Source organism: Lachnellula hyalina (assembly GCF_007821495.1).
Source record: "Lachnellula hyalina strain CBS 185.66 chromosome Unknown contig00038, whole genome shotgun sequence".
NCBI classification, from domain to species: domain Eukaryota; kingdom Fungi; phylum Ascomycota; class Leotiomycetes; order Helotiales; family Lachnaceae; genus Lachnellula; species Lachnellula hyalina.
The window spans coordinates 11,225-25,572 of NW_022157152.1; the positions used below are offsets into that span (position 1 = coordinate 11,225).

The 14,348-nt window shown below is 45.4% G+C and overlaps 3 protein-coding genes across 3 annotated transcripts; all 3 read left to right on the top strand.

The window, feature by feature from the left end:
* Window positions 1-3,053: 3,053 nt before the first annotated feature.
* LHYA1_G005170 (uncharacterized protein) lies at window positions 3,054-3,779 on the top strand (the record flags this gene model as incomplete). Its single annotated transcript, XM_031150120.1, has 2 exons — window positions 3,054-3,252; window positions 3,304-3,779. 2 exons carry the CDS (start codon window positions 3,054-3,056, stop codon window positions 3,777-3,779), a joined length of 675 nt encoding a protein of 224 aa, XP_031006797.1.
* A 1,856-nt stretch (window positions 3,780-5,635) lies between these two features.
* On the top strand, window positions 5,636-6,610 carry nlhH_1 (Carboxylesterase; the record flags this gene model as incomplete). The annotated part of the gene is made up of 1 exon (XM_031150121.1): window positions 5,636-6,610. The coding sequence occupies one exon, from the start codon at window positions 5,636-5,638 to the stop codon at window positions 6,608-6,610; it is 975 nt and encodes a 324-aa protein (XP_031006796.1).
* Window positions 6,611-10,184: 3,574 nt separating this feature from the next.
* On the top strand, window positions 10,185-11,562 carry LHYA1_G005172 (uncharacterized protein; the record flags this gene model as incomplete). The annotated part of the gene is made up of 2 exons (XM_031150122.1): window positions 10,185-10,286; window positions 10,468-11,562. 2 exons carry the CDS (start codon window positions 10,185-10,187, stop codon window positions 11,560-11,562), a joined length of 1,197 nt encoding a protein of 398 aa, XP_031006795.1.
* Window positions 11,563-14,348: the final 2,786 nt, after the last annotated feature.

Consider the following 14,348-nt stretch of genomic DNA (forward strand, 5'->3'; position numbering starts at 1 on the left):
GAATGATCTCCGCAAGCGCATCTGGTCGATGCGGTGACTAGGTAATAGTAATGTTTGCACGATCTGATTGCCTTGAAGTTGTTGCTGATACAATCGTCGCCGAATGCCCTTGAACGTCATGCGCGATTTATTCACAAAAGAAATTCTCCCGATGACCTTGAGAGTCAAAGAAGAGTTTGGAAGAACGCAAATGAAGGGCTCGCCGATCCGAGTTGTTCGCAACGAAGATGAACAGCGCCAGCGCCAGACTACCTCCAAGAACGCGTCTTCATGGCCTTCTTAGCATTCGACAGCTTCTTGCTTGCATGTGCATTTTTCGAGTCGATCGCAATGCGGCTGTGCGGAAGGAAAAACGGATCCAGAGGAAGAGACGAAAAGGACGACGCAGACGGGTAGCATGTTCATTTTCAGATAATGATAACAGCCTCTCTAGCAGGCAATTGGACAACAGCACTGCTCTGCAATGTTTTGGTGAAAGATGAGAGCTTGGCGACTGTGCGAATATCCGAAAAGGGGCACTGACAAAGAAGATCAATACCAGAAAAATATTGAGCCAGTTCCCCCTACTATGGGTTGAAAGTTCAATAGCTGTTCAGAGCGGTCCAGCCCAGCTTGAGGGCCCGAGACAGAATTGTCATGCTTTTCGTCAGTGACGTTCCGGAGCTCCTACAGCAACGCATCGTATTTCTAGTTGGATTCGTATGTTTCTTGTGGAGAGAAAGACTCGATGGACAGAGTCTACGGTCTTGAAGAGGTTCCATCAAGCTTCGAAATAGGTTTGCCATGAACATTCCTTTTGAATACCCTAGCCTAGCTTGTCTCTCGTGAGGAGCCAGACGTTCAATCGACCGGCGTTCAATCAACTCAAGCTACAGAGTCGAAGAATCTCCGTCTGCTATGGTCCTAAGATAGCTTTGCCTTGCGCATCCTCGATGGAAACGTGTGTGATGGCTATTCGCTACGCAAGGTATCTGTCTCTTTTGCATGGAATAGGATTCGGATATAATATGTCCAGACCGTCGATAAGGTCGCGCACACCCTAGTAGGAAAGTTGTCCACTGCGTACAGTCAGACGGCCGGGTAGCTCCAGCCATTAGCAAGAACAGGCTCTTTCATCAAAATAATCATCATCCTCACACTTCCCAATCAACCCCTCATGCCCTTGTGGTGGTGTTTGGCATGGTTTCGAAGACCATCCGACTCATGGTTAGGAGATGATGGTCATACTCGAAGGGGTCATTGGCACGTAGTGTTCGAAGGTTATCCGTTCGGTGTGTTAAGGAGACTCTGCCCGGCCTGTTGGGAAATCGTGAGGCTATCATTGACTGGCGAATGTATCGATGAAGTAAGGGCTCTGGGGAAGGCCATCGTTTCTCCATTACGCCCCAGCATCAGGGTATGTCCTTGTCATGGTGTTCGATGATGTTGAGGAGGTGAAAGTCTGAGGTAGAGCCGATGGCGGATGCTCGACCAGGGACTTCTTGGCGTGTGGGTCATTCATTCGAGGTATCAAGGATGGTGTATTGTGCGCCGCTCTAGGACGCCGTGCGCAGATGTCCGAAGTACTCTCTTGTGCTGTTCTTGCAGTTTGCCATATGAGTGTTGACCGGAAGCTCGTAGAAGTGTCCATATTCTGCGCATATTTCTGGGAGGCTTAGGACCTTCGAAGTGTGTATATGCACTTGAGGGGTTGCGATGTCGAAGATAGGTAAAGTGTGTGGGCGTTCGCAGTGTGGTCGAGTCACAAGAGCTGAGAACGGTGGTCGACGATTTTCTCCTAATCCGAAGGTAGAGTCAAGTTTGTCCCCACATAAGCTGCCCAGTTCAACGTCCAGCATCTACCTCTAAATAACATGCCATGCCCATCCTGTGTTCGGAGTGTAACGTAATTTCGAGAAGGGCTTTTGGCAGTTGCCGTTGCGAAAGGGTGCTTGGTCGTTGAAGGAAGAGGAGCGGTATGGTGGGGAGTGTACGTCGTCGCTTCGACATGATGGGTATTATCTTCACAGCTTATGATAGTTCTCAGTCCTGCAACTCGTCAGCTAATGCATCATATTGGGGAGTCAGTAGCGCTTTGTTTACCAGGATAGGTGACCGTCAATGATTGCGCAATGATTGCGTAGTTTTTCACCAGAATAGTCCAAAGCCTCTTGATATATGGCAGGATCAAAGGAGGAAAGCTTGACGCCGCTGTGCAAACGGGGACAATGGAATCAGGAAAAGATACTTACCACGACCCAATTCCTGGACATTCGCGGATGCAAGCAGAGAATATCACATATTAGCCCTTCAAATGTATTTTCGCCGTCGTATTCTTTTTCTTCCTCACCTGGCCGGTGGAAGGGTGCAATACATATCGGCGATAGATCTCCAGCTCCAATATAAGCACTTCAACAAAAGGAGAAGAATCCTGTGATAGTAAATAGATATTTGCACCCCTTTGACAAGTGATGTTGACGAATAACGTGACACTGTAGATATATACCTACTTTCCGTCAATCCAAAGGACAGTTTTGCCTTGTTTGGATCGGACAAAAGACATTACCAAGTTTCTTCAAATATCAACGCATATTTATAGGAAGTATTAAACCTCAGTAAGGTGCTGCTGCAGTACTCTTTAGGTGGCAATTCCATCTCTCCGTGTATAGAAAGCTCCACGACGCAAAAATAGTAAGCGGAAATTAACGTGAAGCATTGCGTTTAGGTCTTCAAAGATCTTCAAAGCAGGTAACAAAAAAAACACACATCAAACGCAAAGTAAGTACAGCCTAATAATCACGTTAATCAATGCTCCAATTTGGTTGTTAGTTGTTGTAGAGAAATAGGCGACGTTAATTTTTCTCTCCCCCAAGCCTAGGCCAGGTTCTCTTGGCGACGCGCCAGTTAAAGTGGTTCACGCTTTCGCGTCCACGTCCGCGTCTCTCCAACCCCTTCATTTGTAAACTTTACCTCGAATCTTCCCCCCTTCGTTATCACCTCTAAATCATTCACACCCTTCATCCCCACCATTCCTCACTCCTCACAGTTCGAAAATATCAACCTCCACCGCGACAATGGTTCTCAAACGAAAGCGTTCCGACTCCGAGATCTCCTCCAGCAGCTCCATGCTCGCCTCGCCCCTCTCCACCAGCACCTTCATGTCAATAGACAGTGTCCAATCCCATCAACCTCAAATATCAACACCTTCCCTCTTCTCCTCACGCACCCGCAAACGCCACCGCGATAATCGTCCCTCGGAGGCCGATGTCCATCGTATGCGTCCCTTCTTGCTGTTCACATCATTCTTATTAATCCCTTCTATAGATCACACACTATCCATTCTTTTCTCCGCGCAACAGCAGCAGCTGTCACCACCTCAACTATACACCTCTCCTCCTTCATTCCCGCAACAAACACCTGTGGCGTGTCTACCTGCTCGACAGTCGAGCTTGCATTCGTTCTGGACGCTTCCTTCCAGTCGACAATCCTTTTCTTCGACTGATTCATCAGATACATTAATTTCTCCAATGACGATACCGGATGCCGATTCGTTCTTTCGGTCGACCAGTTGTGAGGACTGCGATGCATCACTCAACCCAGAAAAGAACGGAGAAGCGATGGATGTGGATGTCATGATGGACGTCAATATAGCGGGAGGGTTGAATCACGCATGCACAGGCTGTGGAAAGCAAGTTTGCCATGGATGTGCCGTCAGTAATTTGGGGGCGGATAGGAAGTGCTTGATGTGTGCTGGGAAGAAAAAATGGATTGGGGGTCTGGGCTGGATGAGGATGGATTGATAACCTGGTTTTTGTATTAGGACAGCCCTGTTTGTTCGATGGAAGATTTTCTATACGGTCTATATTATACCCGGCGTTGGAAGAGCCTGTCTGGATACGGTATTTACACTTTTATACGGATAAATAACGAAAGCTTAACAATTAAACACGGCAGACTTGCAAACTTTCTGCAAATGTCAAAGATACGAACTCAATAGTTCCAATAGGTGGCAATTCTATATATCATTCTAAATCTGAGACTGGGTGAAGAAAACGGTTAATTTGTTCTTCGAACTCTCTAATTGCCAGTTGCAATTTCCCCGACCTCCAAAACATCCCAAGCAGACAATCTGAAACTGTTTCACATCTATCTAGTACAAGAAAAGTGTGTCTTGATGTACTGAACGACACATTTTACTTAGTTGTATCCACTCCACCAATCGCATGTAGGACATTGGAATCCTTGCAAATTGCGGCTGAAGTAACCTCACGACCTCACTTTTCTACATGGACAATACGAATATACGCAAAGTCTTTACACAAAGTGTAACGGAGCAGATAGTTTTCCATCATTTACAGCATGGAGTTATCGGACGTCTTTCTCTACCGAAAAGACCCATCCTATAGCTTTGCGCCACCAGGAGCGGTGACTGAATTCGAGGCTTTTACAAGTTGTTCATACTTAGAATTACTACAACACGTGAGCGGTGCTGGTGTTCAGGAAAGAACTTAAGCATGACTTAGAATTACAACTAGAACCTAGAAATAATGTTCCTAAAAATAATTAAGTTAACTTGTCTACTTCGTAAACATATTTTTCTCTCAAGCATATAAGAGACGACAACAATCGACGGTCATATAAAAACACAGAGCAGAATCTACCGACGACCCCCGTTCCCCTCATATCTCACCAGAGAAGAGACGTTGTCTGTTATGTCATCACCTATAACTTTCAACAATTTACCTCCTGAATCTTGATCTGCTAATCAGAGCACATGCCTTATATTCAGTGTAGGGAATAGTATAAAACAATATGTATTAGCCAATATGAGAGGTCGCCATACGTACTTCAATATGGATCTGTTATATGTTCCAGTTCATTCGTGAATCTGACCAGCTCAGTCGTGAATCTACGCTAAGATTCACTGGTGAACTAGTTTATTAGTAACCTAGGGTATACGTGAATTTATACTAAGATTCATAAATAAACTACGTCACTTGTGAATGCGCTAATATCTATAAATAAAATAGGATATTCATGAAATGCTTATATTCACGAATGAACCGGAACAGGTATAGGTTGAGGATGTGGCAGTAGTTAAGAAGTGTGGCAGGATGCAATTTGATACTCGTGGAGGTAATAATAACAAGTCTCCGAATATGTAGTGCAACTATGGATTCGATATAATATCTGTTGAAATGTCTTTCAAGCACGTGGAATCTGTGTCACGTGGGCGCTAGTAGATATAAAATCTCTGCTTGTACAGCTTCTGGATAGCTTCCTCATGAATGCAATTCTGCAATTCTGACAATATCATAATATAGGGAGAACTAAAATGCCGACTATATCTGGTGTTTGGAACCGTGCAAGTATGAAATAGCGGGGCCCTATCACCGATAATGGGATGTTCCGTCTCTTAGGACAGAACAGACACTTCTCGTAGAAGAGGAGAACCCACATCCCTCGGTCTATGGGAAGTGTAAAGCTGATAATGCGGGGAAAGTACCCCGCGGGATCTTCGGACTCCAGTTCTATAGATAAGAGTTATAAGTACAAGTAGAATAGGTAGGAACCTATGGAATGTACCTAGGTACCTATATATCCCACGAGCTGTAATCTCAGATCCACTGCCCTGTCCCGCAGATTCCAATCCGAAATGTCTTCTGTACCCCCACGTAGACCACCCTACGACGCAGAACTGCTGGCTGGGCTTTCTGCCATCCCTATCCCAGCATTCACGGCAGAGAACCTTCAAGCAGCGCGAGGCTTTTTCCCCACCAATGCGAACCATCTCACTGCGGATGGCACCATTGGACACACACAGCGGACTTTCAAAGGCCCAGAAAGTGACCTTACCATTTCCATCTTCCGCCCAACCAACTCGAAATCTCCGTCTCACAGCCCCCGTCCTTGCTTCTACTCGACCCACGGCGGGGGCATGATTGTCGGCACCCGTTTCACCAATATCGACGAAATCGTGGTCTGGCTCAAAGAATTCGACGCCATCTGCGTCTCCATCGAGTACCGCCTCGCTCCCGAGCACCCAGACCCCGCCCCGATCGAGGACTCTTATGCAGGCCTGTTATACACCCACGAGCATGCCGCTGACCTTGGCATCGACCCCTCCAAGATCATTCTCGCTGGCACATCTGCAGGCGGCGGCCTCGCGGCGGGACTGTCGCTTCTCGCTCGTGACCGCCACGGTCCCAAGCTCCTCGGGCAGTTACTAATAGCTCCTATGCTGGACGATCGGGACCTTCATTACGTCTCACGCCACCAGCTGGCCGATGCGGTGGTGTGGAACCTTTCAAATAACAAATACGCATGGACGAGCTTGCTGGGCGAACGAGCCGAAGGTAACAACGTCAGCTGCTACGCCGCGCCTGGACGGGCGGAAGACTTGTCGGGGCTGTCGCCGGTATATATTGATGTGGGCTCGGCGGAATTATTTCGGGATGAGGATATAGCGTATTCATCGAGGTTGTTGGAGTACGGCGTGCAAGTGGAACTGCACGTCTGGCCAGGCGCCTTTCACTGGTCGGATGCGATGGGGCCGACCCATCCTCTTTCGAAACATGCTATGGCAACACGCATAGAGTGGCTGCGACGTCTTTTGAAAACAGCCTTATAGAGCAATGTAATGATTGTAATGTAACTGACTTGTTTGCGTACCCCAATACCAGTGGTCAATAGAGCAAAAAGACTTGATGTATTTAGATGAGATGGATCCTGCTTGACGCCCGATTAGATAGACATTTGCATTATATATAGTTTTAAGAGCAACAAAGACTGCTCAGATAGCAGTTTTCTCAATAGAAGATCAACTACCTTTCACTGCTCTAGTAAAGTTCTAACCTGACCTTGAAATTAGACTTGGATAATCCCAGCTAAGTCTATGAAAGGTTTGAAAGATGAGTTGTAAATGGGCTTCATTCTGATGGCGTATTCCGCGGTAGTTTCGATCACGGGTAAGAGGGTTCCATTCGACCAGGTACCGCCTTTAAATGGGGGGGAGACCCATGTTGGAGAGCGCATATACACAGATACTTTTTCACAAATCTTTTGTAACCGGGGAACAATCTGGACACTGCTTGTTCCAGTCCCAATGATGCCGACAGTCTTTTCTTCAAAGGAGACATCATGATTCCAACTAGCAGAATGAACAACAGGGCCTTTGAAGTCATTCAGTCCTTCGATTTCTGGCCATTTCCAGGAGTTCGACAAAGAACGCCAGTCTCATTGATGAGAACATGCGACCACTCGTCCCACTTGGCACCGGTCTTGACATCCTCGAGTTTTATATTCCAGGTACCAGCGCTCTCGTCCCACCAGGCTTCGATGACCTTTGTGTTACACTTTATATACTGATGCCAGGAATTGACAATGATTTCCGCGCTGCTTTAGAGCTGAAGTCTTTCCGCCGGGAGCTATATTGCTGGATGGACATCCATTGCCGGGGTCCCCGTGGGGAAGGTACCGCTAACTTGTTTGGCCATAGCGCAAGGCGCCTCGAAAATCGACGTTCTCTCACTTGGTATCCTGCACTATTTACTTCCGTACGGACTTGAACAATCTACATGTTTATATGTGCCCATTATGGGTAGCTGGACTACAGAGGGCTGTGACCTGCTTCATTGAAGACCAAGAGCGGTCACGCAACGACTGATGGCATTCCTAATAACCCATTTATTCTGAATCACTTTAGCAAAACCAATCCTATATTCTGTCCTTCCTTACAGTAATGCTCCATCGCCTTTATCATTGCGCGAAACATGGCGACCTCACTCATCTTAAGTGTTTGGATGAGGCTACCTGACGACTACCCATACAACGGATTTTAAAGGCCAATCATCTATAGTTCTTAGTTATTATTGCTTGAATCATATAATGTTACAAATGTTAAAGAATTAATATTAAAGAATGTGCTTTCTTAGTTAACCAACATCGACACTTTAAACAAGCTAACGCTCTTGTAAGTAGACGAAAAGATTTAGGTGGTGTAAAAGTTAACCATTAATATTTACAGGCTTTGTCAGACAGACATTCTGAATGGGCTCAACGGGAAATGAGAATAGGGTCTGAACAAGTTGGATATGTGTTGATTATGTCCTACTTCAATAGTCACGGTATTTCAGATAGTTCGGCTTTCAAGCTAGAAACCTCTCTCTAAGTCAAGATTCATACCAGTGTTATATACTGTATAAAATACCATCCGTGTACATAAGTATGATCGCTACTTCTTCGACACGTTCCCGGGAGGTTCTGCAAATTTGCTCACCCAATCCACGACACTCTGATAATATTCAGTAGTCTGGTTTAATTGCGGAAATAAATAAAATTCATGAGGCAAGCCGCTGTAGGTCTTTAATGTCACAAGCTCACAGCTACACTATCAAGTTACCCTCTCTATTAGCTGACACCACTCACGTGATAAAAATTGCAGTAGACACTCACCCTGCCTCCTCGAGAGCTTCTGCATATGCGAGACCCTCATCCCGCAAAGGGACCAGTCCGGCAAGTTGTCAACCTGTACAACTATAGAAAACTGAGCATATGTAGTGTCGAGTTTGGATAGACGAGTTCGATACCTACATGCGGTTGGGAAATCTTTCAATAAAATGTTCAAAGGTTAAATCCATGAGCTCACAACTTTGATGAACCGGTACTGCAAAGTTGCCGACGTCAAGGATTTCCAAGGCTACGCCGACTGTTACGCCAAAGATGGCACCTTGGCATTCGAGCGACTCCACACCACCACCGGGCGAGTTGCCATTGAAGAAAAGGTCCGGGTCCCTTTGGAGCGCAACGAAGCAACGCAGCATTCTATGACGAATATGGAATTTGAGGTCGACTCGAAGAATCCTGACAAAGCCACTAGGACTGCATACTTATTCCTTACCGCTACGCCGGTTCTGAATAAGCCGGGGGAGATCTATTCGTTTCGAGGTCCTTACGGGTTCCAGTCTACAAGAACGCATGAGGGTTGGAGACTGGCGCATTTGGAGCTTACAGTTGCTTGGTCGCGTGGGGTGGATGTAAAGGGGGTTTCGTGGAACAGATAAGGAATCTAATAAGGCTTGGAAATATTAGCCCTTCGAACCTGCAGAAAAATCTTTCAAAAGGGAATATTCTACGACTCTAAAAAAATAGAAAGCGTTTTCACTGAGGCGTTGTTAATTCAACCATGTAAGGTGTAAGGCCACAAGGCTCTATGCGCAAGCCCTAGGAAGAATGTGATTGTCACCTTCAAGTGGTCAGTTCGTAATCTTAGTATCTCCTGATCATGAACAGCTGCCACTAACGCTCTGCCGCTTCTACTCCTTTTCAAACCTTCCTTCCTAATTCTCTCTAATCTTGCCTGATCCTGCCCGGTACTCCTTTTTCATGCAATCTTGTCTTGGGTGCTTTTGAAATCATACATTCTTTGTATGCCTTATCGATGTACGGCGTATGCTTATTTGTACGGTCCCCACTTGCCCCACTTACCCCGCCAACCTTCCCCTCTCTTTCCCCCTTGAACGTTATTGATCCTTCAGGCCCCATAAAACGTAGGCTCCCACTTGATGAAATGGCCAGAAACTCTTGAATCCGAGAACAGTCCCACTGTGTATGTCGAGGATATTTGTTAGTTCCCATAAGTTTCCATCACTTCCTATAGCCAGCAATATCATTTGCTCACTCGCTCTGGACTTGCTATGGCGGACAAATCAGAGGAAGGAGAGTTTGAGGGACTTTATTCCTTCCTTGGCCAGGTCGCTAGCTTGGTCTTGACATACTGTTCCTATGCCCATTCCTATGCTGGGGTTACATTGGCATGTCCAGCCTTTCCATATGCATATCAGCCTACAGGTTGCATAGTAAAAGCTGACAGATTAAAGCGCTCTCAGCCAAACATGGTAAGTATCAATGCAGATCCTTCCTTCCTACCCATGCTTAACGAATTTATGTCATAGTAGGCCCTTGCTGCTTACCCTCCAAGCCTATCTATCTATATATGCTCAGAGCTACTCCAAGATTGATGTTTATATCCTGTATGACCTAGATAATACATGACTTTTCTGCACCCACCCACTTGAGTTTTCTTTGCACTAGATTGTATCTAAGATTGGATTTTACCATCTTTACAGCAGCTTTTTTTGTTTGGGTAGCTCAGAACTGTGTCACATATATCACCACGAGAAACCCGCGAAGAAAAGGCCGTCAAGATGGCCACGACTTTTGCGACACCTTACTCGCCCTTGCCAAGCCAGCTCATGCCCCTCACCTTGGACAGGGCTCCAGATGATCCAGCAATTCTTGCCTCAACGGTAAATTATCCTTCAACCCCGTACATACTTTTTGGACATCTAGCTTTCATTTGGGGACGACTTTGAACAGTTACCAGCTTTGGAACTTTTAGCATTCTGCCGAGACTCAATCAAGTTCTCGGGCTTATTGGAAATATGTGGTTGATATCATGGAGCAAGAGTCGTATTGATTTCTATTCAGGTCTGCCAACGTATCGCCGCCGACCCGCTCACACACACCATGGGACCCAAGCTTATGCGTTATGTGAACCCGAAAATCCACACTTCCATTCAAACAAATACCTTTGCCTCCATCCTCATCATCGGAGCCCATACACGCTCTTCAACCGATATCATTACCGGAAATGAAAAGGCCGACAAACCATTCAACTGGCAACGCCCAACCGCGAAAACTTTCTATGCGCCAGAGGGGGATATTCTGCAACTCAGTGTTATTCCAGGCCATGCATACGTTGAACATTACGCTGCACTGATTGCCACCTACGTGGCGTCAAAGGCCTTTACCGGAACCCGGATCCCAACTGTACATTATCGACTTCCTCCATCAGATGCCTCCGTCACTCTTTTTGCCAACTCGAATCTTCGTCACCTAGGCCCCATTGATGTTGCCATCGTAGGTTACGTGGACTCGCTACCCAACTCTACAGGCCCTGGGGCATGGGAAACTGCAACACATAGCGGAGCGGGAGAGCCTCCTCTCTTTGCATGGAAGAAACGCAAGCTACAGAATGGGCGGATAGTAGCGTTTATTGGATGCACGGCGTGCTATTGGGGAGATATTGGCGGACAGTTGATTCGGTCACTTAGTGAGCTAAGCGGCGTACGCGAGGCCATCTATATAGGGAAGCTAGGAACGCTGGATGCGAGACATGTACCGAATTCCGTCTTGGCAACAGGTTCTTGCAGCAAGTTTCACGATGGCGGAATGGTGGAATGGGAGAGTGTGCTTGATAGGGCGGTGCAGGGATCACGCATAGTGGTGAGCGGTGTTCATTGTACTGTTGCCACGTCGCTGTGTGAGACAAAGGAGTGGGCACGAGACTGGAAAACTAAAGCGGACTGGGTTGACCCCGAGATTGGGCACATGGCGCGCGTAAGTATGGAGAGGGGCGTGTTGTTTGGATACTTGCATGTTGTATCCGATAATCTATCGCGAGAGGGACTTGAGGGATTAGTAGATGAGAGAAAAGCAACGATTGTAGCAGATCGGAAGAAGCTGCTCGAGGAAGTGGAAAGGGTTCTAGAAAGGTATTTCAACGAGATTGGAGAAAGATAAACCAAAGGAGAAGAAACAATCAAAGAGACAGGTTAGAGTTTCTTTTATTTAATAGATATATCCATTAGGAGACTGTTATAAAATATCTACAAGCTCGCTTTTTCCCGCCTATATACTTATGCAGCCATTTCTATGATAGGCTGAACCTCCTGACACTTTCTACTAGCCTCTAGCGATAAAATTAAACTTCAGACATATCCACACCAAAATCTTAAGATGTATCAAAGCAGAAGCAAACTAGTAACTCAGAGCAGATATATATACCTGCAATTTGCAAAGGCGGGAGCGGAGCGCGAAGGAGGAGTTATTGCCGTGTTAACAACGATTGCAGTATGCTAGTAAACATATAAAATTGCTCCTAGAACCTTACCCCCAGTCTATACCCTAGTTGCACCATGTGCAAGATTGACCCACTATTCAATCAACGATGTATCATTGCTAATCTTTCCGTAAGAACATGGAATAGAGAATAAATACCTTGGGATTCAACTTCTATGATAACCTGAATGGCTATCCGCCTCTCTTTTATTCGCCACTTCTGCACACTCGCTCTTATCCCAAGGGAGAAAGCCATTGGCCTTCTCTGCTGTCTTGGTCGTCATTAGTGCCTCTAGCAATGGTCCTCATCAATGTTTACCTCAAGCGCCTGGATTGAAATCGATCTCCCTATTTAGGTATACATTATACCATGAGCTTGGGTAAGCCAGTGAAGCTCGCAGGGTCGCAGGCTTCGCTTGAGATAGAGAAATCATTTGGAATTATTAGTGTGGTATTGGTAGGCCATTTGAAGACCCAGGTCAAATTCAGGACGCGGATCTGGGTTGCCGGGTTTTCGGCGTTGGGGCAAGACAACTGGCTAGATATATTTGAGTGTCTTAAGATAATTGGTATCGAAAATAGAATATTATCAATATATATGAATTATATTCGTGGGAGCAGTTCCGGGGGATGTAATGTTGAGATTGGAGATAGGAAAAGAATCTAGGCTAGGCCTAGGTTTAAAGTTGATCCGATCCGATCCTTCGGTATTTATATACGAGTAGGCGAAGCCCCTTTTCTGTCAGGATTCGATACCTAGGTAGTAAATAAAACATCCATCGCTTATCCACTAACCTTATCTGCTTCGGTAAAACAAAAGAATAGGTACTGTTGGTATCACAGGTTTGATAATAAGCTATTATTACTTTTCTCTAGTATAAACATATGATACTTATTAACTGAAATTAGCTACTATATCTAGGTTTACCTCTTCTTTAAAACCTAGCTGCTCTATAGTATCTTTTATAAGATAAACTACTAATTAGTATTAGTATTATATGTTTAATATATAATCACTTCTCTACTATATAGTATAGACTTAGTTCTATATTTAGTTATTAATACTTAGCATTTATAATGGTGTTATAAACGCGAAGAGGTTATGCCTCTTCTGCTGACTAAGCTAAATCATATAATATCACATGACTGTAAAGGTCGGAATACAGCCCATATTCTAACAGTTACTATTTGGGAATGATGAGGCTCAGTCTCGAACGCTATATTTCTGTGCCGTAGAGCCCCTCCCTCTTTACGACGACCTGAGTGGCGGCTGTTCCAAGCTCTACGAAACGGCTTTTCTAAACATAGCTCAGTGCGAGGCTGTCCAAGCAACTGATTTCCCAAACGGCCTTGTTTTGCGTACTTTCGCCTTGACCCTTGTGATAGGAATAGAATTTTTCAGCCCATGAGGATGAGTGTTCTTGCATCAAGCACAAAATTTCTGTCGTGACCGGGTACTTATCAAAATTCCGCCAACCAGAGTGCTTGGCATCTTTGAAATGCTCCACCAAGGTCCACCAAAACCTTTTGACATAATTACCGCTGCAACGGAGAAGCTTCAGGTATTTTTAACCACAATCATCGAAATAAAATGAGCAGTATACGAACCTTGTTATGTAGAGCGTTGACTTTTTGTGATGCATGCCATCTATATAAGCTTGATATAAGGTGAGGCGTAAATACTCTCTAATTTTTCTTCACTTTGTCAATTTCTTAGGATATCCTGTCACTTTTGTCTTTGATGCAGTCGTTAAATTTTCAGTATAACACGCTCTTTTTGTTCAAGTATGAGACTTAGTCTTGCCCTACCATTGGGCCTTTTTGCTCTTAGCCATGGCTATATCGTGGACGGTTCTTGTGCGGCATATACAGATATGATTACAGCAGGGATGAAAAGTGCTTTTGATCTCAGCCAAGCGGCATTCGATATTCTTGACGATCCCAACGAAGGAGATGAACCTGACGCGATTGCCCAGCAAGACCTTATGGAGTACTTATTTCTTGATGCAGTGCTAGGCAGTCAAGATAAGTGGGACACTGTGAAGGCAAGATATAATTCGGTCCTGAAATTCAACGTCAACAATGGGAATCCCGAAGCAACTCCATCTACACGGGCCTATCAATTTTTGAGCGTTGATAAACTCATATTTTTCTGCGATTATACGCGATTCGACCTCCATGATAATGAAGACGAGGACAAAGACTGCGCGGGGACCCTACGGCCTGGCTGGACTTGCGACAATCTCATGAAGGCTAATCTCCACCCCCAAAGTGAAGGTTTTCTTTCCTGCCTCAATCCCACTGATACCAAAACATACTTAGTGAGTAGTTTGATTACCAGCCATAATACCGACCTAAGTATTGACTTCGAATTAGGCTTGGACAATGCCACCAACCGCGACCCGGCCTCCCGTTATTCAATTATGTCCTCGGTATTTGGAGAGCATGAAGAAGTCCAAATATCAAAA